The sequence below is a fragment of the Oncorhynchus mykiss genome, chromosome 5 (assembly GCF_013265735.2).
Source record: "Oncorhynchus mykiss isolate Arlee chromosome 5, USDA_OmykA_1.1, whole genome shotgun sequence".
Classification (NCBI taxonomy): domain Eukaryota; kingdom Metazoa; phylum Chordata; class Actinopteri; order Salmoniformes; family Salmonidae; genus Oncorhynchus; species Oncorhynchus mykiss.
The window spans coordinates 73699765-73712891 of NC_048569.1; the positions used below are offsets into that span (position 1 = coordinate 73699765).

The following is a 13127-nucleotide window of genomic DNA, read 5'->3' on the forward strand; positions in this document are numbered from 1 at the left end:
TGACAGAAGCCCTATGAGCTAGGGATAGGCAATGGTGGACTCAGATGTTAGTACACCAAGCCTGGCCCTTATAGCAAATCACTATACATGTACCTCAACCTACTACTAACAACACTACACATCCTCAACTCCCAATTCACAGAACAATACTGTATGTTGGTACATTAAACATTTACACCATATAACAATACACCCTGAATAAAGTGACATTAAGAACGGCTGATCAGTGTGACCTCTGACCTTTGGCTTGGGGTCTCCAATGACCTTGCAGGAGAAGGTGACGGGCATGCCCTCGAACACCTTGTAGTGTTTGAGCTTGCTGTCGAAGAAGGGCACCACCCCGGTGCCGGTGGCATCCTCGTCATGCTGCACATCGTCGTCAGACTCCTCCACTGGAGAGCGCTCCAGACGGAACTCGATCTCACTGATCAGGCGTTGCTCAAAGCTGGACACCTTGTACTCCTGCAGAGCACACAGAGAGGAAGCAGGGTTAATGCTGGGTGATGGAGCTCAAAGAGCATCAACACAACTACAGGAAGAGACGGAAATCAGAGGAACTGGATCACAGAAAGAACTGATGAACAAGAAGCACACTCCGCCACGAGCATTTTGTGTCACTCATGCATGAATTCATTGATTTATTCATTCATTCATTCAAGCACAACAATTCCTTTTTCTCACATATACCCAGTTTCTCCCTATTCCCTCAACTATATCTCTATTCCTCCCCTCTTTCTGTCTATTCCTCTTGCTGTCTCAATCTCTCACCATCCTGGCTCGGGCTGTCGAGGCAGAAGCAACATCTGGAGAGTAGTGTGAATTGACTGACAGATAATTACATGCCCAAGACACAGCTGCAGGAGTCTCTCTCTCTCTCTCTTCGTCTCTCTCTCTCTCTCTCCCGCCCTTAATTGCTTGTTATTGTTTTCTCAGTTTTTCGTTCACTCGCTCATGCACGTACACAAACGAGATATATAGGACACGTAACACACACACACACACACAGCAACAGGTTCATCTCATAGTTATAATGACAGTGAACCATGTTCATATTAGTATCTTATGTCAGGGTGGTGTTGGGAACAAACTCATGCATGCTCCGATATTTGATTAACATATCAAAAGTGACCAATTAACAAACACTAAATGAATCAACATGTACATTAAAGTCCCAGTGCATTTGAATTTCTTGTTTTATTTACATTTCCACACTGAGGTTGGAATAATACTGTTATAGTTAATAAATAGACCAATAAGAAATAGGGTTCCAAACCTCTCTTCCAATAACAGCTAGTTTTCAGTCTTTACTAAGAAGCCATTTTTGTTTCTATTTTAATTCATTTTGTACAATGTTAATAGAAAATCACAATAAGGTACTGAATTGTTCCCCAGAAATAACTTGATATTTAGATGTTTTTAAACGCTGCATTGGACCTTTAAACGTGCCAGACATGTACAGTGACAAAGCCTTGGACATGCTTACTCGCTTTTTCAGGAAGAGCATTGGTCAGTAATTGGGTACAGTCAGCACTGGCTGAAGACTACAGCTGGTCAAAGGCTCTGTAACCACCACAACGACCATAACAGAACCATGAATGAACCTGCTTAAATCAGCTTTTTGTCAAATGTATGTACACTACTTTTCTAAAGTTTGGGGTCACTTAAATGTCCTTGTTTTTGAAAGAAAAGCATATTTTTGTGTCCATTAAAATAACATCAAATGGATCAGAAATACAGTGTAGACATTGTTAATGTTGTAAGTGACTATTGTAGCTGGAAACGGCAGATTTTTTTGTGGAAAATCTACATAAGCATACAGAGGCCCATTATCAGCAACCATCACTCCTGTGTTCCAATGGCACGTTGTGTTAGCTAATCCAAGTTTATCATTTTAAAAGGTTAATTGATGATTAGAAAACCCTTTCGCAATTATGTTAGCGCATCTGAAAACTGTTGTCCTGATTAAAGAAGCAATAAAACTGTCCTTCTTTAGACTAGTTGAGTATCTGGAGCATCCTCATTTGTGGGTTCGATTACAGGCTCAAAATGGCCAGAAACAAAGACCTTTCTTCTGAAACTCGTCAGTCTATTCTTGTTCTGAGAAATTAAGGCTATTCCATGTGAGAAATTGCCAAGAAACTGAAGATCTCGTACAACTTACTACTCCCGTCACAGAACAGCGCAAACTGGCTCTGACCAGAATAGAGAGGTGGGAGGCCCCTGTGCAAAACTGAGCAAGAGGGCAAGTACATTAGTGTCTAGTTTGAGAAACAGAGGCCTCACAAGTCCTCAACTGGCAGCTTCATTAAATAATACCCGCAAAACACCAGTCTCAATGTCAGCAGTGAAGAGGCGACTCCGGGATGCTGGCCTTCTAGGCAGAGTTCCTCTGTCCAGTGTCTGCGTTCTTTTACCCATCTTGATCTTTTCTTTTTATTGGCCAGTCTGAGATATTACTTTTTCTTTGCAACTCTGCCTAGAAGGCCAGGACAGTTTTATTGCTTCTTTAATCAGGACAACAGTTTTCAGTTATGTTAACATAAGTGCAAAAGTGTTTTCTAATGATCAATTAGCCTTTTAAAATGATAATCTTGGATTAGCTAACAAACGTGCCATTGGAACACAGGAGTGATGGTTGCTGATAATGGGCCTATGTAGATATTCCATTTAAAAAAATAGTCATTTACAACATTAACAATGTTTACACTATTTCTGATCAATTTTATGTTGTTTTAATGGACAAAGAGCTTGCTTTTCTTTCAAAAACAAGGACATTTCTAAGTGACCCCCAACTTTTGAGCAAAAATAAGTTATCCTTATCAGTTCATTCCCAGGTTTCAAGGTCGGATCCTGCTACAGTCAGAGGGTGTGTGAACACATCTAATATCATTATTATCAGTGTGGCTTTGTTGAACGGCTTAAGATTGGGGAGTGACCACACACAGTGAGTCAGAAAACGAGCGAAGAGAAGGAAGGAGAGAAAGAGGCTTGAATAACCTTTTGAGGGACAGATTCTATGTCAGAGGAACTGGAATCCTGTGAAGAGAAAAGAACAGAGGTGTGGTCTCTGTGTTACTGTATGATGTCATGTCCTGAGGTCCAACCGCACACCAAAACATGTGTATAATTACCTGCATTCACACTAAAGAGTGTAACAGCACGATCAGTCTTATACAATATATTAACATTATGACTGTAACCACCATTTCCACAAAACACACACATTTCCATATAATTTGCTCTGAATTGGAACGTGCAATTGTGGCTTTTATTCTCAGGTAAACTCACAGCCCCAGGCAGAGTGGTGGCCAGACAAATCTATCAGACAGGGAACCAGGTTCAGTCCCATGGGCCTCCAGGCAGCCAGAGCCCAACATCATTACAGGATAGCAGCCTAGAACAGCCTGACCTAAAGACCACCGCCACTGTCTGCAGCTATGAGAGGTCAAACCCTGTGCAGCTCACTTCTAGAGTCTGTGTACTTTGCAGTGAGACTTGGCTTTAGTCAATGAAACAAATCTGTGTGTGTTCTATACTGAGGTTTTGTGTTTAGTAAATCTTTAAGACTAAATTTGTAAGTTAATATTTCCAGTTATAGCCTATATTTTATACTTCATCACATTGGTGTGTGACTGCAAACTATGACTGAATGTGTAGCTGAATATGGGCCATACACATGCAATAATACAGTGAGCTAAGGTGTAGCACACAGATGGTCTTCCTTGGTGTGCCTGCAGTAGCAGCAGCGTACCTGTGTAACTGGCTCCTCATCCTGCTGCTGTGTGTTTAGTACTGTGGCTGCGTTGTCTGCCCCCAGCAGCCTGCGAGCCATCTTCTCCTCATAGGTTAACCTCTGAAAGCACCGATTAATGGGTCAGCTGGGGTTAGTGTGTCAGTCGCAACAGCAACACACACTCATTACAAATATTAAGACATGGTCTTCTGGAGATAAATGGTTGTTAATGAAACTATTAACACTATGAAATGGATGACATGGAGAAAAAAAATGTTGGACTCAAAAAAGCTGCTTGTCTGTGGTCATATCTGTAGTATAGTTATGCTACGTAGTATGTATGTCTGTGGTATAGTTATGCTACGCAGTATGTATGTCTGTGGTCATATCTGTAGTATAGTTATGCTACGTAGTATGTATGTCTGTGGTATAGTTATGCTACGTAGTATGTATGTCTGTGGTCATATCTGTAGTATAGTTATGCTACGTAGTATGTATGTCTGTGGTATAGTTATGCTACGTAGTATGTATGTCTGTGGTCATATCTGTGGTATAGTTATGCTACGTAGTATGTATGTCTGTGGTATAGTTATGCTACGTAGTATGTATGTCTGTGGTATAGTTATGCTACGTAGTATGTATGTCTGTGGTCATATCTGTGGTATAGTTATGCTACGTAGTATGTATGTCTGTGGTATAGTTATGCTACGTAGTATGTATGTCTGTGGTCATGTCTGTAGTATAGTTATGCTACGTAGTATGTATGTCTGTGGTATAGTTATGCTACGTAGTATGTATGTCTGTGGTCATATCTGTGGTATAGTTATGCTACGTAGTATGTATGTCTGTGGTATAGTTATGCTACGTAGTATGTATGTCTGTGGTCATATCTGTGGTATAGTTATGCTACGTAGTATGTATGTCTGTGGTATAGTTATGCTACGTAGTATGTATGTCTGTGGTCATATCTGTAGTATAGTTATGCTACGTAGTATGTATGTCTGTGGTATAGTTATGCTACGTAGTATGTATGTCTGTGGTCATATCTGTAGTATAGTTATGCTACGCAGTATGTATGTCTGTGGTCATATCTGTAGTATAGTTATGCTACGTAGTATGTATGTCTGTGGTCATATCTGTAGTATAGTTACGCTATGTAGTATGTATGTAGTATAGTTATGCTATGTAGTATGTATGTCTGTGATCATATCTGTAGTATAGTTACGCTATGTAGTATGTACTGTATGTCTGTAGTATAGTTATGCTATGTAGTGTGTATGTCTGTAGTATAGTTACACTATGTAGTATGTATGTCTGTGGTATAGTTACGCTATGTAGTATGTATGTCTGTGGTATAGTTATGCTATGTAGTATGTATGTCTGTGATCATATCTGTAGTATAGTTACGCTATGTAGCATGTATGTCTGTGGTCATATCTGTGGTATAGTTATGCTATGTAGTATGTATGTCTGTGGTATAGTTATGCTATGTAGTATGTATGTCCGTGGTCATATCTGTGGTATAGTTACACTATGTAGTATGTATGTCTGTGGTATAGTTACGCTATGTAGTATGTATGTCTGTGATCATATCTGTGGCATAGTTACGCTATGTAGTATGATTGAATGGTTGGAAATGAAATAGGATTGACATTTGACTTGATGGAGTTATTGTATTAATGAATGTTACAAAACAGCTTCATTCCCTAGTTACCTACAAACACACAGTCATCTACAGTGTTGTGAAGGCAATCAGTAACACACACACACCTGTTGTCCGTTGCTCATGCGCTCCTCCTTGAATCGTAGCTTCCTCTCCAGGTCCTGAATGACAGCATCCTTGGTTCCCTGGATATCAGAGTCTGAGGCCAGGCGTGGGGTTCCTCTGGACTGCTTCCGGGGAAAAGCACTGCTGACAGAACACAACAACAGACCAGGAGATTAGAACATGGCATCCCAGACCTTTAAACCCACTTTACTCAATAGCGGCTGCTGTGTCGTTCTACAGTAGATCATGATATATAATCTGTTGTTTGTGTGTGTGTTGGACTGACTGTGATTTATTTGAAGCTGTGATAGTCAGAATAAGCCCCTTCTCCTTCTCCTCTCTCGTTCCCTCTCTCTCTCTCTCTCTCTCTCTCTCTTATCTGTCCAACTCAAGCATTCTACACAGGGTCCTCTTATCTCTCTCCCCTGCTGCAGGAATGCCATGGTGAGGGGAAAAACAGTCAGAGGAAAGGGCTTGATGATAAGGGGGGGGGGGGGGGGGGGGGGGGTGGAATGGCCCTGTAGAAGGAGAGTGTGTTTGACAGCAGAGTATAGTGGACGCTTTCTCCAGCCAGCCAGGCATCATCAGACAAATCAGAGTCAGGATTATCTACACAACACCAGATCTCTATCAGTTAACTAAACATAAACATGACCAAGCTCACTCTGGGTGCATCCGCCTCATAGTCAGGACTGGCCTGAGATGGTGGGGCTTTTTTGACTTGAGAAATATGATTGAATTTTGGAAAATTCCCAAAAGGTGCCATCTAGAACCCGAAAAGGGTTCTTCAGTTGTCCCCATAGGAGAACCCTTGAAGAACCCATTTTGGTTCCAGGTAGAACCCTTTTGGGTTCCATGTAAAACAATTTCCACAGAGGGTCCTACATGGAACCCAAAATACTTCTACCTGGAACCAAAAAGGGTTCTCCTATGGGAACACCTTCAGTACCCTTTGGGAGTGCAGCAGTGTGAGTTGAAATCTCAGCTATGCATAAACCCTTCACATTTCTGTTTCTTTGACTTTGACTTTGTCACTCCCTTCGCACAAGTCATTGTGTATATTTTCCATATGGGCAAAACATTCTAACACACACACACGTACACACACACCCCTCAGGAGACGGTGCTCTCTGAGCTGAGGTTGAGTGTATGTCTGTAATAGCCCTGGTCTCTGTGCTGTAAACATGCTGTATAAGAATGTAAACACGTCATCTTCCATCTAGCAGCAGACCTCCAATCTCCAGCTGCTGCTAGGCGGCAGGCTGTCCTGATGGGGTTGGAGGGAGAGGGAGAGCCAGCCTGGCTACAGGCTGTCACTCACTGACTGATCTGCACACATTACACTCCCATTTGACTGGGGAATGAAAGGGTCTGAAAATATAGGGTACTGCCCCACAGAGAGCCAGTGTAACTGTGTGCACAGTCAGTGTATAGATACTCACATAGTCCCGTTCCCTTTAGGCAGGCCCAGGGCGTTGAAGGATGGGCTAGTGGGTGTGGCTGGAAGGACAGAGGCCAGGAAGCCAGCAGGTGATTGGGGCATGGAGGTGAAGGGGGAGGAGCTGTTGGAGTGGGCGAGGGAGTAGGGGGGAGCCGAAGAGGCAGGTGGAGGAGGGGGAGGAGGGGGTGGAGGGAAGTCTTTGGCAGGGCCTGACAAGGATGAAATGCTGCTACTGAGGAAGGGAGGAGGTGGAGGTGGGAAGGAGGGAGAGGAAGGGGACTGAGACTCAATGCTGCCGCCCTTACTGAAGGGAGGCAGGACAACCCTGGTGAAGGGTTTTTGTGAGGTGGGTGGGGAGAGGGGGGAGGGCAGGCTGGAACCAGAGGACCCCGAGGACTGGGTGACATAGCCCCCCATAGGGCCAGTCCCCCCAGGGCTCTGGGCAGCAATGAACTGCTTTGGCCGGGCGTAGTTGAAGGTACTGGTCTGCATGGCGCTGCTCTCCAGCTCCTGGAAGGAGGGAGGAGGGGGAAGAGGAGGAAAAGGCAGAGAGGGCACTTCCGGGGGCTGCTGTGGCAGAGGCGGGACTTCCTGCTCTTGCTCCTGATGTTGGATCCAATTGGCTGCTTCCTGCTGTTCCAATATAATCTGATCCTGCAGCTGCTTCAACTGTTCTGCGTTCCTGGAAGGATGGACACAAGGGCATCATCTACTGGACAGTGGGATCACTGTGAATGATCGTGTCAAACAGTTTTAAAAAATTCAACAAAATGGACAAAGTTCAAACAAGCTTGTCTGCTAAGTGAAAGCAGGAACACACACACACACACACACACACACACACACACACACACACACACACACACACAGGTAGACCAGAAGCATACCATAAAGTGTGGACCAATGGAATTCATACAGTACTTTACTAGACTCCTGTATATCCACATCTTTGTGTCAGGGTCAGTAGAAATGTAGAAATGCCCAGAGAGCCAGGCAGCAGTAGTTTCCTCCCCCAGGTCACCAATCAGCACATAGGACACATACCCGCTAACACACTACATCCTCTCAACCCCACTAAAACGCTGGGCAGGATGAGTTAACACTGCTACAAGGTTTCAGGCACGTTGTAGAAATGTTACGAAAGCATTCGACTGTCATCCCTTTTCCCATGACTGACACAATACTCCGTTCCCCGCCTCTCTCTGGTTACGCAAATTACATAGACAATTGTGATTGTTAAATTGCCAATCATAGAGAATGAGCATCCCAGTCATGTTGAGACATTGCTCTAAAGTTACAGGCTGTTACTGTGAGTAGTTGAAAAGCACACACAGAGTTGTGGGGATGACATCAGCACTGGACCGTCCAGGGTTCCTCGATCAGGAATTACGTTTTTTCACCAGCCTGGAATTGATAGCTTGTCAGGCCTGAGGTTAAAGGGTTCAGGGGGACCACTGTGGGGTGTGGTTAATTCAGCTAGCCATCCGAGCTACCATCTGTGTAGCTCGGATGTGTGTGTATGTGTGTGTGTATAGTATATACAGTGCCTTGAGAAAGTATTCGTCCCCCTTGAACTTTGCGACCTTTTGCCACATTTCAGGCTTCAAACATAAAGATATAAAACTGTATTTTTTTGTGAAGAATCAACAACAAGTGGGACACAATCATGAAGTGGAACGACATTTATTGGATATTTCAAACTTTTTTAACAAATCAAAAACTGAAAAATTGGGCGTGCAAAATTATTCAGCCCCTTTACTTTCAGTGCAGCAAACTCTCTCCAGAAGTTCAGTGAGGATCTCTGAATGATCCAATGTTGACCTAAATGACTAATGATGATAAATACAATCCACCTGTGTGTAATCAAGTCTCCGTATAAATGCACCTGCACTGTGATAGTCTCAGAGGTCCGTTAAAAGCGCAGAGAGCATCATGAAGAACAAGGAACACACCAGGCAGGTCCGAGATACTGTTGTGAAGAAGTTTAAAGCCGGATTTGGATACAAAAAGATTTCCCAAGCTTTAAACATCCCAAGGAGCACTGTGCAAGTGATACTATTGAAATGGAAGGAGTATCAGACCACTGCAAATCTTACAAGGAGAAGACTGATCAGAGATGCAGCCAAGAGGCCCATGATCACTCTGGATGAACTGCAGAGATCTACAGCTGAGGTGGGAGACTCTGTCCATAGGACAACAATCAGTCGTATATTGCACAAATCTGGCCTTTATGGAAGAGTGGCAAGAAGAAAGCCATTTCTTAAAGATATCCATAAAAAGTGTCGGTTAAAGTTTGCCACAAGCCACCTGGGAGACACACCAAACATGTGGAAGAAGGTGCTCTGGTCAGATGAAACCAAAATTGAACTTTTTGGCAACAATGCAAAACGTTATGTTTGGCGTAAAAGCAACACAGCTCATCAACCTGAACACACCATCCCCACTGTCAAACATGGTGGTGGCAGCATCATGGTTTGGGCCTGCTTTTCTTCAGCGGGGACAGGGAAGATGGTTAAAATTGATGGGAAGATGGATGGAGCCAAATACAGGACCATTCTGGAAGAAAACCTGATGGAGTCTGCAAAAGACTTGACTGGGACGGAGATTTGTCTTCCAACAAGACAATGATCCAAAACATAAAGCAAAATCTACAATGGAATGGTTCAAAAATAAACATATCCAGGTGTTAGAATGGCCAAGTCAAAGTCCAGACCTGAATCCAATCGAGAATCTGTGGAAAGAACTGAAAACTGCTGTTCACAAATGCTCTCCATCCAACCTCACTGAGCTCGAGCTGTTTTGCAAGGAGGAATGGGAAAAAATGTCAGTCTCTCGATGTGCAAAACTGATAGAGACATACCCCAAGCGACTTACAGCTGTAATCGCAGCAAAAGGTGGCGCTACAAAGTATTAACTTAAGGGGGCTGAATAATTTTGCACGCCCAATTTTTCAGTTTTTGATTTGTTAAAAAAGTTTGAAATATCCAATAAATGTCGTTCCACTTCATGATTGTGTCCCACTTGTTGTTGATTCTTCACAAAAAAATACAGTTTTATATCTTTATGTTTGAAGCCTGAAATGTGGCAAAAGGTCGCAAAGTTCAAGGGGGCCAAATACTTTCGCAAGGCACTGTATGTGTGTGTGCGTTGTGTAAAGTGCTGATTAGTGGGGAGGAAACCACTGCACAGGGTGCAGGGACTGATAGCTCCAGAAAGACTTAAAAGACCAGCCTGTCGACAGCCACATCAAACAATAAAACATTTTAAAAGGAGACCGGAGTACGAAATGTGAGGAAGTTTTGCCAATGTTGTCTTCCATTATGACAAACGCTCAACAGAGTGATGACCTCTGCGGGGTCAAGGACAAGACTAGGCATGGTCATAAAATACGTGATAATAACATTGTAATAATGTAATTGATTTCGGTACAGACGGGAGAGAGACATACAAGTACTGTACTAGGGACAAGGTGTGGCAGCTCACATCTCTTAAAGGGAAATGTGATGAAACAACAAAAACAAACACGTCTCTGTCGCATCTTGTTCTCAGGCAGGGGTGAGTCCTAATGATGGAGTATTGTATTCTGTCACAGAGGTATGGCTGCATGAGGATTTCACACACTGAGCCCTCCTACACGGTCTACTCACTGTACAATCATCACTTCTGGCCCGGCCTGGTCTGGGATCAGTGGATGGGGAAACTAAGACTTTCAGGAGGTTACTGATCCTACTGATTTCCTGTAATTCTACACATTTTGCCATGGGACGTAGCGAAATTGTTGCCGTTTTAAAGTCCAAGTGTAGTCAAACTCACCTCTCAGTTTATTAGGTACACCACCCTGTTCACGAAAATGTATCGTTCCTACAGACAATGAGTCACGTTGCCGTGGCTTGCTATGTAAAGCAGGCAGACAAGCATTGAGGCATTCAGTTACTGTTCCATTAAATGTTAGAAATGGGCAAAATGAGTGACCTACGTTAGGTGCCAGGAGTGCCAGATCCAGTGTCTCAGAAACGGCCGTCCTCCTGGGCTTTTCACGCACTACAGAGTCTAGGGTTTACCGAGAACAGTGGAACAAACAAAAAACATCCAGTCAGAGGCAGTCCTATGGGAGAAAACAGCTCATTGATGAGGTTGAAGGAGAATGAAAAGAATAATGCACAAACAGACAAATAGTGGCATAGTACAACAGTGGTGTGCAGAACGACATCTCGGAATGCACAACTCGTCGATCCTTGTCATGGATGGGCTATTGCAGCAGACGACCACACCGGGTTCCACCCCTATCAGCTAAAAACAAGAAGAAGCGGCACGATCAGTGTGCACACGATCACCAACACTGGACAATTGAGGAGTGGAAAATGTTGCGTCATGCTGATGGCAGAGTCAGGATTTGGTGTAAACAGCATGAGTCCATGGCCCATCCTGCCTGGTGTCAACAGCACAGGCTGGTGGCGGAGGTGTAATGGTGTGGGGAATGTTTTCTGGCACACGTTAGGTCCCTTGACACCAACTAAGCAACAAACGTTTCCAACACCTTGTAGAATATATGCCTGAAGATGTCAGGCTTTTCTGGAGGCAAAGGGGAGTCTGACCCAGTACCAGATGGGTGTACCTAATAAACTGTCCAGTGATGGAAACACTGTGAAATGGTGAACATGATGATAATGCCCTTTTAGTGTAAGAGTTGTTTGAAAAGATTGACTCATGGATTTACCATGCTGTCGATGAGTTAATAGACCAATAAGAAACCTCTGACCCGTCCGACGCCGTCACAACTTCGGCCCGTCCGACGCAACTTCGGCCCCCTGATGGACCGTCACGGATTCCCTCGGTACTGCTGCTCATTCCGTGCACCAGTCTTACAGGTTTACGACACCGACCTCTAGGCGTCACTGAACTGTCTCATTACGCACACCTGACTCCAATTCCCCTGATTTAATAACTGTATATATGTGCCCTCTATTCACCATTGTCTCGTCGGTTATTGTTCCCATATCCTTTAGTCTTGTGAGTACCTGTGCTTTGTTGTTTCGGCGTTCGTGCTGCATGTATTGTGCACTTGTTATTACGGGTCTCGTCCCATGTATTGTTGTGCACTTGTTCTTATGGGTCTCGTCTCATGCGTTGTTCTTATGGGTCTCGTCTCATGCGTTGTTCTTACGGGTCTCGTCTCATGTATTGTTCTTACGGGTCTCGTGTCATGTATTGTTCTTACGGGTCTCGTCTCATGTATTGTTCTTACGGGTCTCGTCTCATGTATTGTTCTTACGGGTCTCGTCTCATGTGTTGTTCTTACGGGTCTCGTGTCATGTATTGTTCTTACGGGTCTCGTCTCATGTGTTGTTCTTACGGGTCTCGTGTCATGTATTGTTCTTACGGGTCTCGTCTCATGTATTGTTCTTACGGGTCTCGTCTCATGTATTGTTCTTACGGGTCTCGTCTCATGTATTGTTCTTACGGGTCTCGTCTCATGTGTTGTTCTTACGGGTCTCGTCTCATGTATAGTGTATTGCGGGTCTCGTCCCTTGTATTTATTAGCGGTTTTACCTCGCTCTTTTGTTTGGGTTACATCCCTGTGTTTTTGTGTACGTGTTTGTTTTGGGCTTCGTCCCCCTGCCTTTTCATGGCATGTTGTACTTTTAGTGGAGTATTAAAACCCCCTATTACATATTCCTGCGCCTGTCTCCAATCATTTATACAACGTGACAACTACGCATCCTATGTCCACTCCCTGCTTTGAAGGGGTAAATTACAGGGACATCTTTTACTTGCGACTGGGGGCTTGTAACAGGACTGCAGAGTGGGAACTCCAGAACACACATGAAATGGAAGAGTTATCTTCTCAGGGTAGCAGAAGGGGAGAAGGGTATTTGGGAAAGCTATAAAACCCCAATGTGTCAGAGACCTTCATGTTAATGGCCCAGTCTTAGTGTGACTAGTAGTGAGTCCTTCAGAAAGCCTGGGTAGAAGACTATAGCTACAGCAACATGCCTTGTCATCAGGACTCCACTAGACCTGCATTCCCACAATCTGTTCCAGATGCTGAATAATCAGGAAGAGTTTTTTTCTGCTATTTTTCATTTTCTGTCCGAGGGTCCAACCCCCACACTCCCTCCCCCAGCCTCCTCTTCCTCTTTCTACTGTATTTTGTATTTTTATTTTACATTGTATTGATTGCTGTT

The 13127-nt window shown here is 43.9% G+C and overlaps 1 protein-coding gene across 11 annotated transcripts in view; it reads right to left on the reverse strand.

Annotated features, from left to right (window-relative positions):
- palld (palladin, cytoskeletal associated protein) overlaps nucleotides 1-13127 on the reverse strand; it is a 95739-nt gene that overhangs the window by 7909 nt on the left and 74703 nt on the right. For 4 of the 11 annotated variants that reach the window (XM_036978352.1, XM_036978350.1, XM_036978357.1 and 1 more), the window contains 5 exons: nucleotides 6944-7624; nucleotides 5504-5645; nucleotides 3752-3853; nucleotides 2998-3036; nucleotides 241-462 (listed from right to left, as the gene is read on the reverse strand). In XM_036978352.1, coding sequence (XP_036834247.1) covers nucleotides 241-462; nucleotides 2998-3036; nucleotides 3752-3853; nucleotides 5504-5645; nucleotides 6944-7624 — 1186 coding nt within the window. Of the gene's footprint in view, nucleotides 1-240; nucleotides 463-2997; nucleotides 3037-3751; nucleotides 3854-5503; nucleotides 5646-6943; nucleotides 7625-10918; nucleotides 10993-13127 lie in introns of all 11 variants that reach the window. The other 7 variants (XM_036978355.1, XM_036978354.1, XM_036978359.1 and 4 more) reach the window with 6 other exon arrangements.